Source organism: Crotalus tigris, unplaced genomic scaffold (genome assembly GCF_016545835.1).
Source record: "Crotalus tigris isolate CLP2741 ecotype Arizona unplaced genomic scaffold, ASM1654583v1 scf7180000024384.25900115:4084858, whole genome shotgun sequence".
In the NCBI taxonomy this organism is placed as follows: domain Eukaryota; kingdom Metazoa; phylum Chordata; class Lepidosauria; order Squamata; family Viperidae; genus Crotalus; species Crotalus tigris.
In genome coordinates, this window is record NW_024100554.1 from 3,792,536 (window position 1) to 3,809,533 (window position 16,998).

The window sequence follows — 16,998 nt, forward strand, 5'->3', positions numbered from 1 at the left end:
CCCTTTTCCCCTTAAATTAGTAATACGCTTAAGTTAGCAACACTGTTTTCGTGGTTGTAGTCATTTGACAAAGAAGAGGCTTAGCAATCTTTTGAAGGCTGCTGGCTGTTCATTTGAGTTTGGGAAAAGCAGAGAGGATAGAGATATGAAGCAAGCATAGATAGATGGGGAACTTATCATATTTGCAGATGACACCAAGCTGGCAGGAATAGCCAACACTCCAGAACACAGGCTTAAGATATAGGAGGATCTGGACAGACTTGAACACTGGGCGCTATCTAACAAAATGAATTTCAGTGATGAAAAAGTAAGGTCTACATTTAGGCAAGAAAAATCAAATGTACAGGTATAGTAAAAGTGGTACCTTGCTCAATAGTAGTAACTGTGAGAGGGATCTCGGAGTCCTAATGGACAATCACTTAAATATGAGCCAGCAGTGTGCTGCAGCTGCCAAAAAAAGCCAACACAGTGCTAAGCTGCATTAACAGAGGGATAGAATCAAGATCACGTGAAGTATTAATACCACTTTACAATGCCTTGGTAAGACCACACTTGGAATACTCCATCCAGTTTTGGTCACCATGATGTAAAAAAGATGTTGAGACTCTAGAAAGATGATTAGGGGACTAGAGGCTGAAACATATAAGGAACGGCTGCTGGAAATGGGTATGTCTAGTTTAATGAAAAGAAGAACTAGGGATGACATGATAGCAGTGTTCCAATATCTCAGGGGCTGCCACAAAGAAGAGGGAGTCAAGCTATTCTCCAAAGCACCTGAAGGCAGGACAAGAAGCAACAGATGGAAACTAATCAAGAAGAGAAGCAACCTAGAACTAAGGAAAAACTTCCTGACAGAACAATTAACCAGTGGAACAACCTGCCTCCAGAAGCGGTGAATGCTCCAACACTGGAAATTTTTAAGAAGAGACTGGACAGCCATTTGTCCGAAATGGTATAGGGTTACCTGCCTGAGCAGGGGGGTGGACTTGATGACCTCCAAGGTCCCTTCCAACATTATTATTATTGTTATTATTATTGTTGTTGTTGTTATTATTATTATTATTATTATTATTATCATCATCATTATCTGAGTGCCATGGGACAGGGTGAGTTCCTGTCCTTGACTCAGTTCCTGCCAACCTAGCAGCAATTTGTCAGAAATGGTATAGAGTTTCCTGCCGGAGCAGAGGGTTGGACTAGATGACCTCCAAGGTCCCTTCCAACTTTTTAAAAATTATTATTATTATTATTATTATTATTATTATTATTATTATTATTATTATTATTATTATCATCATCATCATTATCTGAGTGCCATGGGACAGGGTGAGTTCCTGTCCTTGACTCAGTTCCTGCCAACCTAGCAGCAATTTGTCAGAAATGGTATAGAGTTTCCTGCCGGAGCAGAGGGTTGGACTAGATGACCTCCAAGGTCCCTCCCAACTTTTTAAAAATTATTATTATTATTATTATTATTATTATTATTATTATTAGTTTTGAGGGAGATAATAATTTTTGTTTTGGAGTTTATATTTAATTGTGTTTCATATTTTAAGATGACACCCACAATTTTCATAGGGGAAACTTTTTCAGGGGATACTGTGGGCCACAAAAAGGCTTTGGGGACTGCAAAAGGCAGCTAAATCACAGATTGCTAAAATCTGATACAGAAAATACATACATCTTCTAAAAATAAACAACAGGACTTCACTATTCTTAGTAACACTATTAATAGTTCTACTATTATTAGTAATATAAATGCAACCACATTTTTCTATTAAATACTTGGTGTAGAATTTCGACCTGGTGATTAAAAGCTGTCACTTTCTCAAACCAATAAACCTACTTTCAAGAGTTTTCATGAATGTTGAAGGCAATGGAAAAATCCCCTTTGATTTAACTTTAATCTATTTATTGTAGATTTCCAGGCTAGCTCATCACTAAACATTTGAAATAGCCATTTGTTTCAAAACTCTAGAAAATTTTGTTCTGCTTGTTGTTTGCTTTTTATAGCAGTTGAAAAATGTTTGACATTTTATATATTTATAAATTATAAACTTTATTTATAAAGTTATCCTTAAAATAAAACCCAGAAGGATGAAGAACCTTGATAATGAAAATCAGACAATGAATAATGAATGATGAATTGATGCTAATGTGATATTTTACTAAGCAAATTGCCTTTAATGGAGGTTCCCATATTTTAGTACATCAAAACTCTCTCTCAAAGTGCTGTAAAATAGAGATTTTTTCAGCAATTGTAGTCACATAATACCTAATTTAAAATAACAATTATATTATATTACGTTATGTTATGTTACGTTACGTCACGTTACGCTACATCACGTCACGTCACGTCACATTATATTACCCTTTGGGGTAAAAACACTAGTCTGATGTTGTAAAGTTAACAAAGTCATAAACTTTCATGATCTTCAGTAGAGTTGAGAAACCTACAGCTGTCCAAATGGTGCTGAAGAACAGCTCCAAGTATTCGATGGGCTGGTATTAAAATCATCTGAAGGACCATTTTTGCTCTTCATGGACCTTAATCCAGTTTATCAGATACACTTATGAGGTTAATCCAGTTTTAAAAATCGCTGTATACATATTCTGATAGAAACAAAGTTGGCAACATGGAGAGAATTATGGGTTCAGTCAATAACATTCTAAGGAACAGATAATAAGAAGAGGACCTGCAAACAGAATCTGTTGATGCAGAAATACTCCTAAATAGCTTGCCTTATAGAAGATACATTTCTAAGGAACTGGTACAATATCTTCCATGCATTTGTGCTGGCAAAAAAAAAAAAAAAATCCCACTTAGGAAGTGTTCTCCCATTAGTGATTATTATCCAATCCCTTTGGATGAAGGGGACGGTAGCACAAGGTGCATGCCACTTGGAGCTGTATTTTTTTTTTAATAATAGCTAATCAAGTAAACCTGATGTAGTAGATCTATGTATTTCATAAGGCTGAAAGAAGGATATAGTAGGGATGAAGTAGTTAGAATGGAATATAAATAGAACTAATCCAAGAAAAAGTTAATGGAAATAAGTTGGACAGAGTCATCAAAGCAAGAGCTTTGAATAAGGGAAGAAAGAACCTATCCTACAAATTTAGATAGCAAGCTATATCAACATTCAAAGTAGCATTTGAAGATAGCAGCAATAGATGACCTTGTTTGGCCTTGGAAGCTGAACAGGATTTATCTTGGCCTATACTTGGATGGGAAAGTACAAGATGAAGCCGTTGCTGTACATTGGACTGGGAAGGTAGCAAAAAATCCTAGGAAGCAGCAATAGCAAATCACTTTTGCACTGTTGCTAAGAAAGCTTCATGGATGTGTCCCTGAGGTGACCAGGAGATGAGCTTGACTTGATGGATACTTTATCTTTTTTAATGATGATAAATAAACTTGCAGACAGCTGGGCATATGGATCAAAGCAATTGTTTCTTCACTGACAATGGTAACATTTTTCAGTTCATGCTTCTGCCACTGTATATTGTTAGGGCTGTAAAAGCCATTTCATTTGCTTACTGCCCATTGGAGTTGTATGAAATAGATTTTGCACATGAAGGGAAAATGTATAAACCACAGTAAGAAAGTTGATGTGAGCTATTGATTCAGTTCCTTTTCATGGGAGGGAAGAGTGGACAAAGTGGTGATGGTGACTGACAAATTGGAAAGGCAGAAAATTGAAACACCATAAAATACCCATAGAAAGTGTATGAGCACCATATTCTGCTAGCCTTCAGTTTTCAATGACTTTGGGTACATTAGTACTAGCTAAAATGATGCTTTTTACCAATGAGGTATATTTACAGACTTTCAATTATAGTAGTAATTGTAGTTTGGGACTATCTTTTCTCTGTTCCACATTTTCTACTGTTCAGCATTAATAGCAATAGCAAGACAAATTGCACTTAGACTTATATAACGCTCCATAATGCTTATATACTGCTCCATAGTATATTATATAATGCTCCATAATGCTTATATACTGCTCCATAGTATATTGTCACCAACAATCTGGGTCCTCATTTTACTGACTTTGGTAGGATGGAAAGTTGAGTCAACCTTGAGACGGTCAGGATCAAGCTCCTGACAGGCAGGCAGAGTTAGCCTGCAATACTGCATTCTAATTACTCCACCGCCACACCTCTTAACACAAGTAAGACAAGAAAGACAATACGTAAGAAAGGGTCTATCTCACCTTGAAATCAAACACAATCAAGTATATTTCTTGATTGCTCGAATAACAAATATAATCCTATTAGTTAATATGCACTAAATCATGCTTTATTTTGGTTAAAAACTGCTGGAGAATCTACCAGCTATATAGATAGATTGTTTCACTGGTGGATAGATCTTGCTGTCAGGAGGTTTTTCCTTATAATTAAATAGTCTTAAATACTCAAAGCTATATTCAAGTTCTGCCCAAAAGAAAGCTTGGGATACTAAATTTGGACCAAGGGTTTATATTTATCACGACAAGTTTTAAAAAAAAAACAATTCATGGCATCAATTAGTTTTTCATTTTACATAGGTGAAATAAAAGGGTATTTTTCCTACATTCAACAACATTGTCAATGATGCATGCATTTGTCCACTGTTATTCATGATACCAAAAAGCCTGTGTTTTAGATATGCTATTCCTCTTTACCTTGAATCATCCCTCCACACCAAATTAAGTAATAGCCAAGCAAAATTAACTACTTCATAATCTCATTTTGAATTGTGCTAGGTATTTCTTCTCTCTAAAAAAAGTACTTTTAGTGATAGGCAGATTTGGCAACAATTCTTGGACTCAATTGCTGATTCTCCTGATGTTCATTCCCCCCCCCACACACACACTTTCATTTGATGCAAAGTAATGAAGACATCGGGCTTAAGACTCTACACACTGCTTTGATAAAAGATAATATCTTTTTAATGCAGTATTAATTCTTTTTCTGTCCTACAACTACATTTACTTTGAATGACTTTTACCCATTTTGTCTACATTTTGCTCAACCTTGGCAAGATATAATCATGCTTCTGAACTTCTGGTGGTTAGATTTAGTTAAATGGCATTCCAGCCTTCCAGAGTATATCAAGAAAAATATCCAGTAGCGGTAATAGTAAAAATATTTTTAATTGGTGTGTGTTTAGGCATAAGAATAGTATGTTTTTTGTTTCTTTTTTGCTCACCACTAATGATAAAATCTCATAATCAAAATATTTTTGCTCCATGACAGATAAATTTGTGTGTGCAGGTTCTGTGAACATTAACCAACAATTTAGTTACATGGATATAGAATAGATAAAACCCTGCACAATGCTTTCAAGATAGCTGAAATGAGAGGCAAAATTCACTAGCAGGTTAAAAAAAAAAAAGGTACAGAGCCTGTGGTGCAGAAAGAAAACAGTAAAAATTACAACATTATGTGAAACAGTTTACATATCTGCACAATTAAATAAAAGAATTTCCCTAATTTTCTAAAATGGTATCAGTTATGGCAATCAAAAAGATTGGTTCTTCCAAATTCTTAAACGTCTTGGAGAAAAACACCAACAATTCAGGACATTTCAGGGGAAGGTTGATTTTAAAAATAAAAGCTAGATACGTAAAAGTGTAATGGTCGGTGAGAATAACCTTGGGACACAGGATGAAGAACTACAGCCCAGACAATGGTCAGAAAAAGATATTTCAGCCTACAGAGAATGCATCTCAGAAGGGACTCTTCTTTGGAAAGTAAAGGCAGGGAAGGGGAGGTGTGTTCAGACGTGCAAGATTCTTTTATTATAACCTTACAATAAAGGCAGTGTGAGCACTCATGGTTTTAGTTTCTTGCCTGGACTATAGAAGACTGACAGAAGGCTTAAAATGTGAAGTAACAATTCCAATACATGTGAAAGTAGGTGTGGCTCCATCCATAGTAGTTAATTCTGAGTTTGAGAAACTGCCCCAAAGGACTCCCAGCCATAGAGAGTCCCTTCCTGTCACTTATTTTTTTCTAACACGCTTTAACCAAACCTGCTGCCACCTCTCCATCCATTAAGGGATGTTTTCCCCACCCTGCACAGATGCAATAAGACCCCTTAGATATGACACTTAATATTGAACAAACAACTTTGCTTTGTTACTGGCATACAAAACTAGAAGTTAAAATAGTTCTATTTTGCTGTTTGCAATAAACAAGAAACATACTAATCTATAGGTAGATCTGCACAAATACATAATAATGTTTTCACACTATAGCTTTTAAACTTCTCCCTATCCACAGAGGTGTCCTTGGAAAATGCAGTTTGTCTTCTGTTACCCAATAGCCAACAGACACCCCCCCTTTTTTTTACAAAATTTTAAGCCCCCAAATATTCACACAGTTCAACAATCTTAGTTGCCTTGCACAAGTTTCAGGGAGCACGCTCCATTGTCCTCTTCTTTACTTGCTCTGCTTGATTCCTTTGTCACTTTCTTGAAGGCTCTAATCCAAAGCCAGGTTGGCTGCTCGCCATCTTTGCTCACCCAGCTTGACCCACCCAGCTGTCACAAGCTAGTGTCCTCTGACTGTCCCCAGTATTAGCTCACTTGCACCTATGTTGCAGGCAAGCAGACCAGCAATTCCTCTCTCACTTTAAATGAGAGTTTTAGCCTTCCCTTGGTCATGGAATCTAACTGAATAACAGTTCTCTTTCCAGTTGCAGAGAAAATATAAACAAGATTCATTATATATAAAGCTTTGAGTTGTCTTCCTCCGTCCCAAAGACAGGATGTAAATAAAATGATGATCCTGGGTTTGTGTTTTTGTATGGAATCCCACACTTCTTATACCTTTTCCCCAAGGTGTAATTTCCATTTCTTCCTGTCAACTCCATGGACAGCCTTCCTCAGCTCTTTGGAAAGTTCTCAATTCTGTTTTTCTATTCTGCTTCCTACCTAGTATGACCTATGGGCACCTAGATGTCTAGCCCCCATGTTGTTTCTTTGCTTTTCATGGCAGATCGCTACCAGTTTGTTCAACTTTATTTATTTCTACAACTTTATTGAATCCCCTGGGGCCTTGCTAGTAATTCTGCACAATCAAGCCAAGTACACAGGAACAGACAATTATTCAAGTAACTGAGTGTTCCACAGTGCCGAAGGTCAGCAGCAACGCCACCACCATCACTTCCTTTTGGATTTCTGAAATTATATAAGATATTTGCTGGAGGGGATCTGAGGGTAGAGAGGAAGGTTTCTGATTCTCAAAAGAAACCCACAGCTTTGCAGTGTTATTGGAATGGCCTTCTTCTTCATGTCACTGAATGTAAAACCCATGATATATATTTAAAGATTATGTGTGTTTATTTTGTCTTCTTCTCCATAATACTTGATTTATTTCTTTTTCCACTTCATTCTTTTTTACTTAGTTATCTAGTACAATGCATTTGAAAATATGGAAACATATTAACTCATATTCTCTGACATATGAGTTAAAGAGTTAAAGTTAATTGATATGTATACGTCTTTTTAGAACGGGGTACCAAAGCAGTAGATTTGCTGTTTGTTAGGACAACTCAGTGATATAATATAATTATGCTTGTTTTCTTTCTGGAATAATGAAAAAGACAATTTTAATGCAATTAATCTTTGCTTGTGATAAGAGAAAAAATTAATTTACGTGATCTGCTTCTTGTTTACAAAGCAATACAGAATGTGAAAATTGGGGAAAAAAACTCAAAGAACTGTCAGTAGATAAAAAATTCTTCTTGACGAATTTTTAAAATTTCTTTAATGTTTTATTTATCACATGTAAAGGTGGAAAATACAACCCTAACCCTATTAATCATTGATTAATAGTTGAGAATTCTATGATGTCTTGACGAATGCCTGTGAAATGGAAGATGCAACACTGAGAAAAGTCCACTTTAAAGGACAAGCAAAGTTTACAATCCTTGAAAATCAACTTTCCTCCATAATGTAAAAGATAGTATTAGGGCAAGAAGAACCTTGCACTTACCCAGAAATTGAAATTTATCTATTACTTATTAAAACATTGAAATTGAGAGTTTTCAACAGAAAACTTAACAACTAAAGACACATAATATTCTTTATGTATCTTTATAACAATGCTTCTTGTTCAGTATTTCACTTTCCATGAAGATAACTTACTCGGAGAAAGCAAGTATAGCTCTATTAAAATGAGCATGAATGTTATTGATCTCTAGAACATTTCTTACAGATTTAATCTATTTTCTCCCATTATGTTCTATATGTACATTGATTGATTGATTGATGATTGATTGATTATGTGCAATCAAGTTGTTTTCAACTCTTAGCAACTCCATAGGTAGATTTTCTACAGGACGATCAATCCTTAACCTCCTAAGGTGCTTCATTTTCCCATTTTATTGACAATTCACCCATTTTACAAAGACTCTTTCATTTTTACCACCCTGGAAAGCTCAGTATAAATCTGCAAACTTAGGTCTCTGCTTAATGTAACCTTTGGTAATTTATGACCAATTTAAAATAGTGTTTTCCAAAGCATGTCATTAAGGAACTCCTTATTTCCCTCCAGGAATAAAATTGGCCATTTATTTCTATTGTTTGTTTCCATGGCCACTAAGAATGCCTTTGGCCCATATTATTGTACTGCCAACTTTCTGTGTATTGCTTCTAAATTAAAAAGAATCTTTAAAAAAAATATCAAAAAATTTGGTAAATGAGTTGTTGGTGTTTATAATTTCAGCTCATCATCTCCAGCCTTAATCCAAGATGGCTTATTTTTTCAGGAGATAATGGGCTGTGTTTTCACTGTTATTTTGACATGACACAAAAATCAAACTTGAAAGGACATCCTGTTGTAAATATAATCACACAGTATGCTTTCATCTTGGCAGTCTGCCTGAACTCATTTGAATTTTTCTTTCAGTATCAAAGTTTATAATTTAATTTGCTAGAGTCAAGGTGGAAGTATGGCCTGGTTCATCATTACGTTAAGTTGGTTTACTTTTTGAAAAAAGACAAGGTTGTTAAACAAGCTGTAAAGTGTAGGATTCAAACATTGTGCTATGACAAAACCTCATTATAATTTAGCATTATGCGTGAGTAAGAATTTGCTGCAAATTTCACCTGTTTTTGTATTTTTGAGTGAACAAATAAAGCAGTAAGAGAAAAGTTAACGTTTACCCTTAAAAATTAAAAATTCTATTTTATAATAGTTTTATTAAAATTTACAGATACAAAGATAAAAAAATATTTTAAAAGTGCAGACATTTTTTTTAAAAAGAGAAAAAAGAAAAAACATTAATAAAAAAGAAAAAAGGTATATAAACATCCATCATTACAAGTACAAACAATTGCAGTAACTTATCACTTTTCTGGTACTACAACAAAAGAACTCTTCCTCTTATATCTCATCTCTTAACTGCAAGCAAATTTGACATATCTTTTTTGTAAATTCAAGATAAAATGTTATCCAAGCACTTCTTTTGGTTTATTGTTTGTACAATATGTTTAGCCATCATCCAGTTTCATTTGTAAATTCAACATAACATCTTTTTCCATACCAGTCTTGTAGTCTATCATTTTAAAACCCATTTTCAATTCAACTTCAGTCTCAGTTGTTCCTTTTTTTATTACCTCTTTTAAATCCATTTTGATCACAGACAGTCATAAAAGTAACTTCTGAGTGCATTATTACCAAATATCCTTAAATTCTTCCAAAGTTAGAATATTTTGCTTAGATTTATACTAGTGGGTCTCTTGTACCTTAATTTAATTATGCCAGAAGGAATTTTCTTAATTTAAACATTTTGCAACCTTTCTATTTGTTTTTCAATTTTTATTTATTCTTGTTTAAGGTTTAATGAAGTCATTATATATTTTTAATTGTATGGTAAATATTTTAAGTTTTCTATCAGCTGTAAGCTGACAAGAATCATCAAACAATGGTGAGATATAAGTGCAATAACTACTTAATAAATAAACTAGGAATGTATTCTGGGGTACACATGTAGCTTTTTCTATAAGGAAAAAAAATATAAGTAAATGGTGATCTTTAGACCACAATCGCATAAAAATATACATGTATTACATGCATTGCTTTCATTTACTGTATATATTTTCTACATGTGCCTTTTAGTGTCCTGTTTATTTGTGAAATATATTTATGCTGTACCTTTTGGGCTAGCTAGGTTTACAAAAGTTTAGAAATGAATTGCATTCAAACTTATAACTTAGAAGAAGTAAGACAAAATCCTCTGGGACCTGGCATTTGTTGACAACAGAATCTAAGCATCAGGATTTTGTAAATGAAATACTAGCCAGAGGTAGAGATGCCACTAAATAAAGCATTTATTTATATATATAAACTGAAAAAGTATTCGGGAAGATTGCAGTTATTCTAATTACAATTGCTCAAGTTCAAGGTTCTTTCCAAATAAACTCTGCTAAAGATGCTCTCTTCTAATGATGACAGCTCAGCTACAACTTTAACCTCTTTTGAACTAGAAACTATTATTTGTCCATGCACTGTGTGTCCACTTGCATCTTGCAACAGTGATACATGTAATACAAAATTTTGTATTTTGTAAGAAAAGTTGAATCATGTAATCATTCATACCTGTTAATAGTATATTATATTATTTTCCTTTTAGACTAAAGAAAAAATCCCAGTCTATTGAAATTTCTGCATCAGGTTATGATCCTCTGCCATCAGCAGCACAACATGCCCTGCAACCAACTAAGCCCACAGCTCTTAACAACACAACAACATCTGAAGAGGAGCAGAAAAACACTGCAAATTCCCAGCGGCGCAACCCACGGAAGGGTGAACTGAAGAGATACTACACAATTGGTAAGTGAATAGACGATTATCTCCATCAAAAATGTCTAATGGCCTTTCCTTGTGGAATGATCAGTAGAATATTCATTCATTTGCTTGATGGACATTAGAATATATCTTTGAACTGTCATCTATGCCCTAGAGCAGCCAGACCATGATCTGTTTTGTTCTTCCATTTCAGCAACATGTTAGGTTTAGGAAGGTACCAAATGCTTGAAGAAGAAGTGCATTTTTTTTCATCTTCTAAATTAGCATTATGAAATATTATAAATTAATTAGCAACCAATTCTTAATGAATGGCAGATTATTCTGTAGAAAAGCAAGGGACTAATAGAAATGGAAAGTTATGATGGCTACCATTTTGTTGTTCTTTACTATGGTAACCTGACCATTGGGGATGATTCATTGCTAGGATTTTTAGATTACGTTTAATTGAAGACCTATTATTATAGGAGGCAAATTGTCCAGGCCTGCAATGTCTTGTGATTGCATCTAATGCCTAACACATTACAAATAGAAGGCATCTATTGTACAGAAATTATATGACAGGAAAACTTGCTCTCTATTGTTTATTTTTCTAACCAAGAAGTGTAGATATTTTGGCTACGATCTTCCATGCATCCTTGAACACACTCTGAAAATGAGTTGAATAATACAGATGTATATAAATTATTTTCACATAATATTTCTAATTAATTTTTGATTGATTATGTGCCATCAAGTCTATGTTGACTTTTAGCAACCACATAGACAGATTTTCTGCATGGTAATCCGCCCCTAAACTCTGTTTTTCTGATTTTCCAACATTGCCATCATAACAATCCATCCACTTTGCTGAAAGTCATGCTATTCTTCTCTTTCTTTCCTCTTTTCCCAGCACTAGAGCATCTTCTAAAGAACTAAGTCTTATAGTTATGCGGTCTGTTTTTAAAGATATTTTTAGGACCTGTAAAGATGCAATGGCTCTCTACATTGTTTTTCTGCTAGCTATCCGGGGACTCAAAAAGGAGAAAATTGGCTAATGCTAATTGCTTTGTCTTGCTCTAATCATCTGCTTTTATATCAGGAAAAGAACAACCACAGTCCACAAATTTTTCTCTTTGTAAAACATTCAGTCCTGTAATATTAGAATAGGACAGGATGTACATCATAGGACAGGATGAAAAACCATGTTTCTGCTTCTCATTTACAAGTCCTTACTTGTTCCTCTTGTGACCTCTTGGAACTACTTATGAATCTGATGTATATTCTCTGTACTGTTTGTAATGCAAGATTATAATGTTGGGTTGTTACGTTTTAAAAGTAATTTCTATTGGTAAAGTATAATAACTAAAATATAGTAAATGAAAATGCAATGGTGGTAATACAGAAAGAACAAGCATGTATACATGATAATGATTAAAATAAAACTCAAGAGAAAAAAGATATTCTGCTAGAAAACAAGACATCTAGTCCACTTTGACACTTACTACCAGGAAGAAATAGTGCTAGCTTTGTTTTTTCTGGACTTTGCTATTTCTAACTTAAATGGATATAGATTCGACAATATTTATTGTGAAAAAACAAAGTGTCTGCAAATGAAAGCTGTCAATGCTCTACTTTAATTTCTTATAAATATTTAAGCAGGGATTTAAATGTTTGCAACTTTCAAAGAGTTTTGCCTGAGTAATAAATAGGAAGTTCATTTTTAGTATCAGCTGAGAACCATTTAATGCTCTAGGAATTTTGTACCAAATGAAGAACATCCTGAAGTGCATCCATACCAGAGGAGAAATTAGATTTTGGCTTTTGCACACAGCAATCATAAAAGTCTAAAGTAATCTCTTTTTTTAAAATTTGGAGCCAGAAGTCAGTCTGGCACTGTATGACAAAATTACTAATCAACAGGAACTATATTTTATTATTAATATGTGCTTATATCAGAGACTTATAACAGGGCCAGTTGCCACGCCCCCACAAGACATAGAAATACATTCTTTACATACAAAAGGAGGGCAAATAATCCTTATCTACTAGTTTTTTAAGTCAGAAGTAAGCTAGAAGAAAAAATGAAAAAGTAAGATAAACAAACATTTGCTTGGAGGCTAAACTGGTACTTATTTACCCAGTATCTGGGATAGGAGATATTTTGTAAGCAATTGCCTCTCTAAATAGAAAAATCCATATACACACATTCTCTCTGGGCTTAGCTAGTCTATCCAAGCTCTCACTTCTGATTTTGAGTACAATATTGTATTTATTTGGATGGGAAATTAGGAGGGGCTGATACTTACTTCCTATAGCAATTAGGAACACGCGCAACTCTTTGACCCTATTTTTGCCCAGACTGTATAATATTTATGTCAATTCCCTGGCTTTGGTTTGAACACCTAATGTCTGTGTTGATGAGACTTTATATTGACTTGGCAAATTCTGAGGGAGCAAAAAGGTTTTTGTGACAGGTGCACCAAATAGAGGAAAGTTGCAGAGATCCTCTATTTCAGGGGCAGGCCAAATGGCATTTACATAGTTTCAGTCTGCAACATGTCTAGCTAGCTTGAGAATGATTTCATCTGAAAATTCAGATAGTTGTACCTCACAAAGTAAATCAATTTTTAATAGATATTGAGCAGCAGCAGCAGCACGTTGATGGTACATTAATTTTTATAGGAGGAGGAGGACAGGAGGGAGAGAGTTAAGAGATGGATCAGCCTAGAATCATTCCATTCCCACAAGCAGTCTAAGTCCAATCCCTCTTAAATTCTGTTCACTCTTATGTAGTGCCAATTTAGCGCTGACCATTAGTAGACTAGATAAATGTCAGACGTGAAGAATTAGAGTCACATATTAAGTGAACTTTAGTTGACTGTATTTTTGTGTGTAGGCTTGAATAAATCTGTGCTGCAACTTAATGGGTGGTCCTGATCCTCACATTAAGTTCAACACTAAATTTGTGTGAGATAAGGGTCAACAGAATTTAGGAGGGTTGCACTTGGACCATTTGTGCACTTAACTCCACCCCCCAGCTCTACTTCCTCTTCTCCTGCATGATCTCTCGTAAAGGATGCCAGTGAGCAAATGCTTCTTACCGTTTTGCAATGTGGAACACCTGGTGGACTAAATCATACAAAAACTGAATGTGCCCACTTTTTTGAAGCCAAAGGAAGCATTTTGATTGTTGGTTTGTTTACTCTGAGGGAGATAGAGATGGCAGAAGATTGTATTCAGTAACCCCAGTTATCACCAGAGGAAGTGAAAGCTATTTTCTTAATTAGTTTAGAGCAACTGTGTTTTTTGGCTCCTTAATTCTCTCCCCCCCTCCAATATTCTAAAATGTTCTTGTCCATTTAAAGATGTTGTGGTAGCTACAACAGATGTGTTTCTTGCTACATGTTAATAGTTTTGGGAATACCCATAGTGGGGAGGAGAATGTATTTTTTTTAATAATTATTGCATTGTATTTTCTATTCCAATTTTATTGTATGCCACCTACTGTCAGTTCAGAGTCTGCTCGTCCCTAAATTAATTTCATTGATCTCAGGTGATGATTCAGAAAAGTTGCAACCACTGTATTTTTGATATGAAAACATCTAAACATTAATTTGATTCTGCTGAGCTGGAAAACTAAGCAAATTAAGGTAAGTTATACCAGGACAGAAGGCCATGAGGAAATTCAAGAATTGTTCTTTCTCATTATTTGAATATATTTCTTCATTTAGGCATAGCTTCATTTACTAATATCTTCTACTTCTACATTCAATATATTTGATGCAAAGAATGATAGGAATTGCTGCGTTTGCCTTATTTTTCTTTTCTTGGCTATTGAATTTCACATATAATATGTTTACGTATGTGTGTATGTTTGTGTGCACCTCTGCATATACAGATATATGCCAACAGTTTAGGGCAGCAATTATTCAATATGTATATTCCCTCTATTTAATAAATATAGTTGTTAATTGGCCAAATATATTCATGAGGAAACATAACAGTAGGCAACAGCAGCATATCCTGAATTCAATATATTGGTATGCCAGTTATATTTTTTAATCTGTTCAATTTGCATAAGATAAAATGTCTTTCCCCTGTACTAAGAAAAATCGTGGCAAAAATAATTCACTTCTAAAACTGCAAAGCTGCAGTATTTTTTTTTTTTTTTTTTTCTGAGAGAACATTAACATACAATATACTTAGGTGTGTAATTAAAACCTTGTGAAGTCTGGTGACAGATTGAATTATCTTCTTTCTTTTTTTAAAATAATCAAAACCATGAGGACATTGATGGCCTGTTTATTTCCTTGCCTTATTTCAAGTTTTTTTTAAATAGCTATGAATGGTTGAAGAAACATATTTTTGGGAGTTTTTTTAAGTAAGAATGTGTCTAAGAGAAAAATATTGACTTCCTGGTCTATTCAGGTTAGGGAAAATACACAGCATTAATGGGTAATAAAACTGAGTTCATTGTTTGTATTAGCTGGAGCCTTATGTTTTTTTTTAACTATATAACATTTGTGGATTAGATGTGTATGAAAGCAGTTATGCTTTTGGGTGCTGTACATTTATGAGCCATGCGTTCATAATCTAGGTCTTTAAAAATGTCAACTAAGATCTATATCATGGTCACATTTTCAAATAAACATGGCATGTCCCTAATTTATCTTTACATAATATAAATGTTCGTATTTTCATTGTCTTCTGGCTTCCTATGGCTGCAGTATAATTCAGATTTCAAAACAGCTATGAATTTGGTAATGATAATAATTAACATATTTGGGCAACCAACTATTAATACAGCATACCTTTTTTCAAAATCATTGAAAATTATAAGTTATAAGAACAGAATAAAGGAAGGAAGGGAAAGAAGAAAGAAAGAAAGAAAGAAAGAGAAATAAATAAATAAATGAAGGAAGGAAAGAAAGAAAGAAGAAAGAAGAAAGAGAAAGAAAGAAAGAAAGAAAGAAAGAAAGAAAAAGAAAGAAAGAAAGAAAGAAAGAAAGAAAGAAAGAAAGAAAGAAAGAAAGAAAGAAAGAAAGATTCCAAAGTTAGCACATAATCCTACTGGTTCTTCAGTGCTTAACATTTTATTCTGAAAATGTGTAAATCTACAGTAATACAGGACTGAAACTTGAGATTAATAGAAACTTTGTGAGGGAATATCTCTTTACTTCAGATACATTTAAGTCTCCAAGACTAGGTTAATTTCATTTTAGAGTACGAAAAAACTTAGTTTATTATATGACAGGTCCATCTCACTAACTGTTTAACACATTCAAAGATTCATTCTAGAATCTTTTCAGATATTAATATGAAAAGATTCCAAAGTGAATCTTTGAAAACTGTGTTAATTACCAGAAGTTAGCATGATTTTGATTAAGTAATTTCCTTAACAGATAGTAGAAGAACTCTTAATGTTTATGGGACTCCTGTAGAGATAGGATACTTTTGGTGCCTTACAGGTTTTTATATTTTTACTCTGTTTTTATATTACAAACACCAGAAGGCATTTTTTTATGAATTTGATGGTATACAAACACAATAAACAAACTAACAAATGAATAAATTAGCAAAAAAATAACCAATGTATTTGGCAAAGTTCCGATGATCTATCACATTTGGCAAAGTATCCTATGATTAGCAAGCTAGCTAGTTAAATATGATCTGAATAGCATGGTGATTGTCTGGATATATAATGAAATGGTATAGAGCAGGAGTGTCAAACTGCGAGGCCGTGGGCCAGTTGCATCATGTGAACGCCGTACCCGCCCCAGCTCCGGAAATGCAAAAAAAGTCATGATACGTCACGACATGTCACGTGACGCGGCGAGTTTGACACCCATGGTATAGGGTTTCCTGCCTGAGCAAGGGTTTGGACTAGAAGACCTCCAAGGTCCCTTCCAACTCTATTAGTCTATTCTATTCTGTTCTATTCTATTCTAATACTCTTTAATAGTTTCTTACCAAATTGTAAAGAGGTACCAAGTTGGATGGTTCAGGGACCAGTCCTAAATCCTCCACTGTTCAATAATTGCCTTAATGATTTAGATTTAGAGGGAATTGATATTAAATTGACAGATGATACAAAATTGAACAGAATAGCTAATACTGCAAAAGATAGAAATAACAAGTGGAAAATGAGCTGAAAATAACGCCAGAATTAATAGAAACAAGTGCAAACATTTTTAAATTACAAAAAAAAGAATAAAA

The 16,998-nt window shown here is 34.2% G+C and overlaps 1 protein-coding gene across 3 annotated transcripts in view; it reads left to right on the forward strand.

The window, feature by feature from the left end:
- Positions 1-16,998, forward strand: part of OXR1 (oxidation resistance 1) — a 217,036-nt gene that overhangs the window by 101,947 nt on the left and 98,091 nt on the right. For all 3 annotated transcript variants that reach the window (XM_039328780.1, XM_039328778.1, XM_039328779.1), the window contains one exon: positions 10,628-10,827. In XM_039328780.1, coding sequence (XP_039184714.1) covers positions 10,628-10,827 — 200 coding nt within the window. The remainder of the gene's footprint in view (positions 1-10,627; positions 10,828-16,998) is intronic.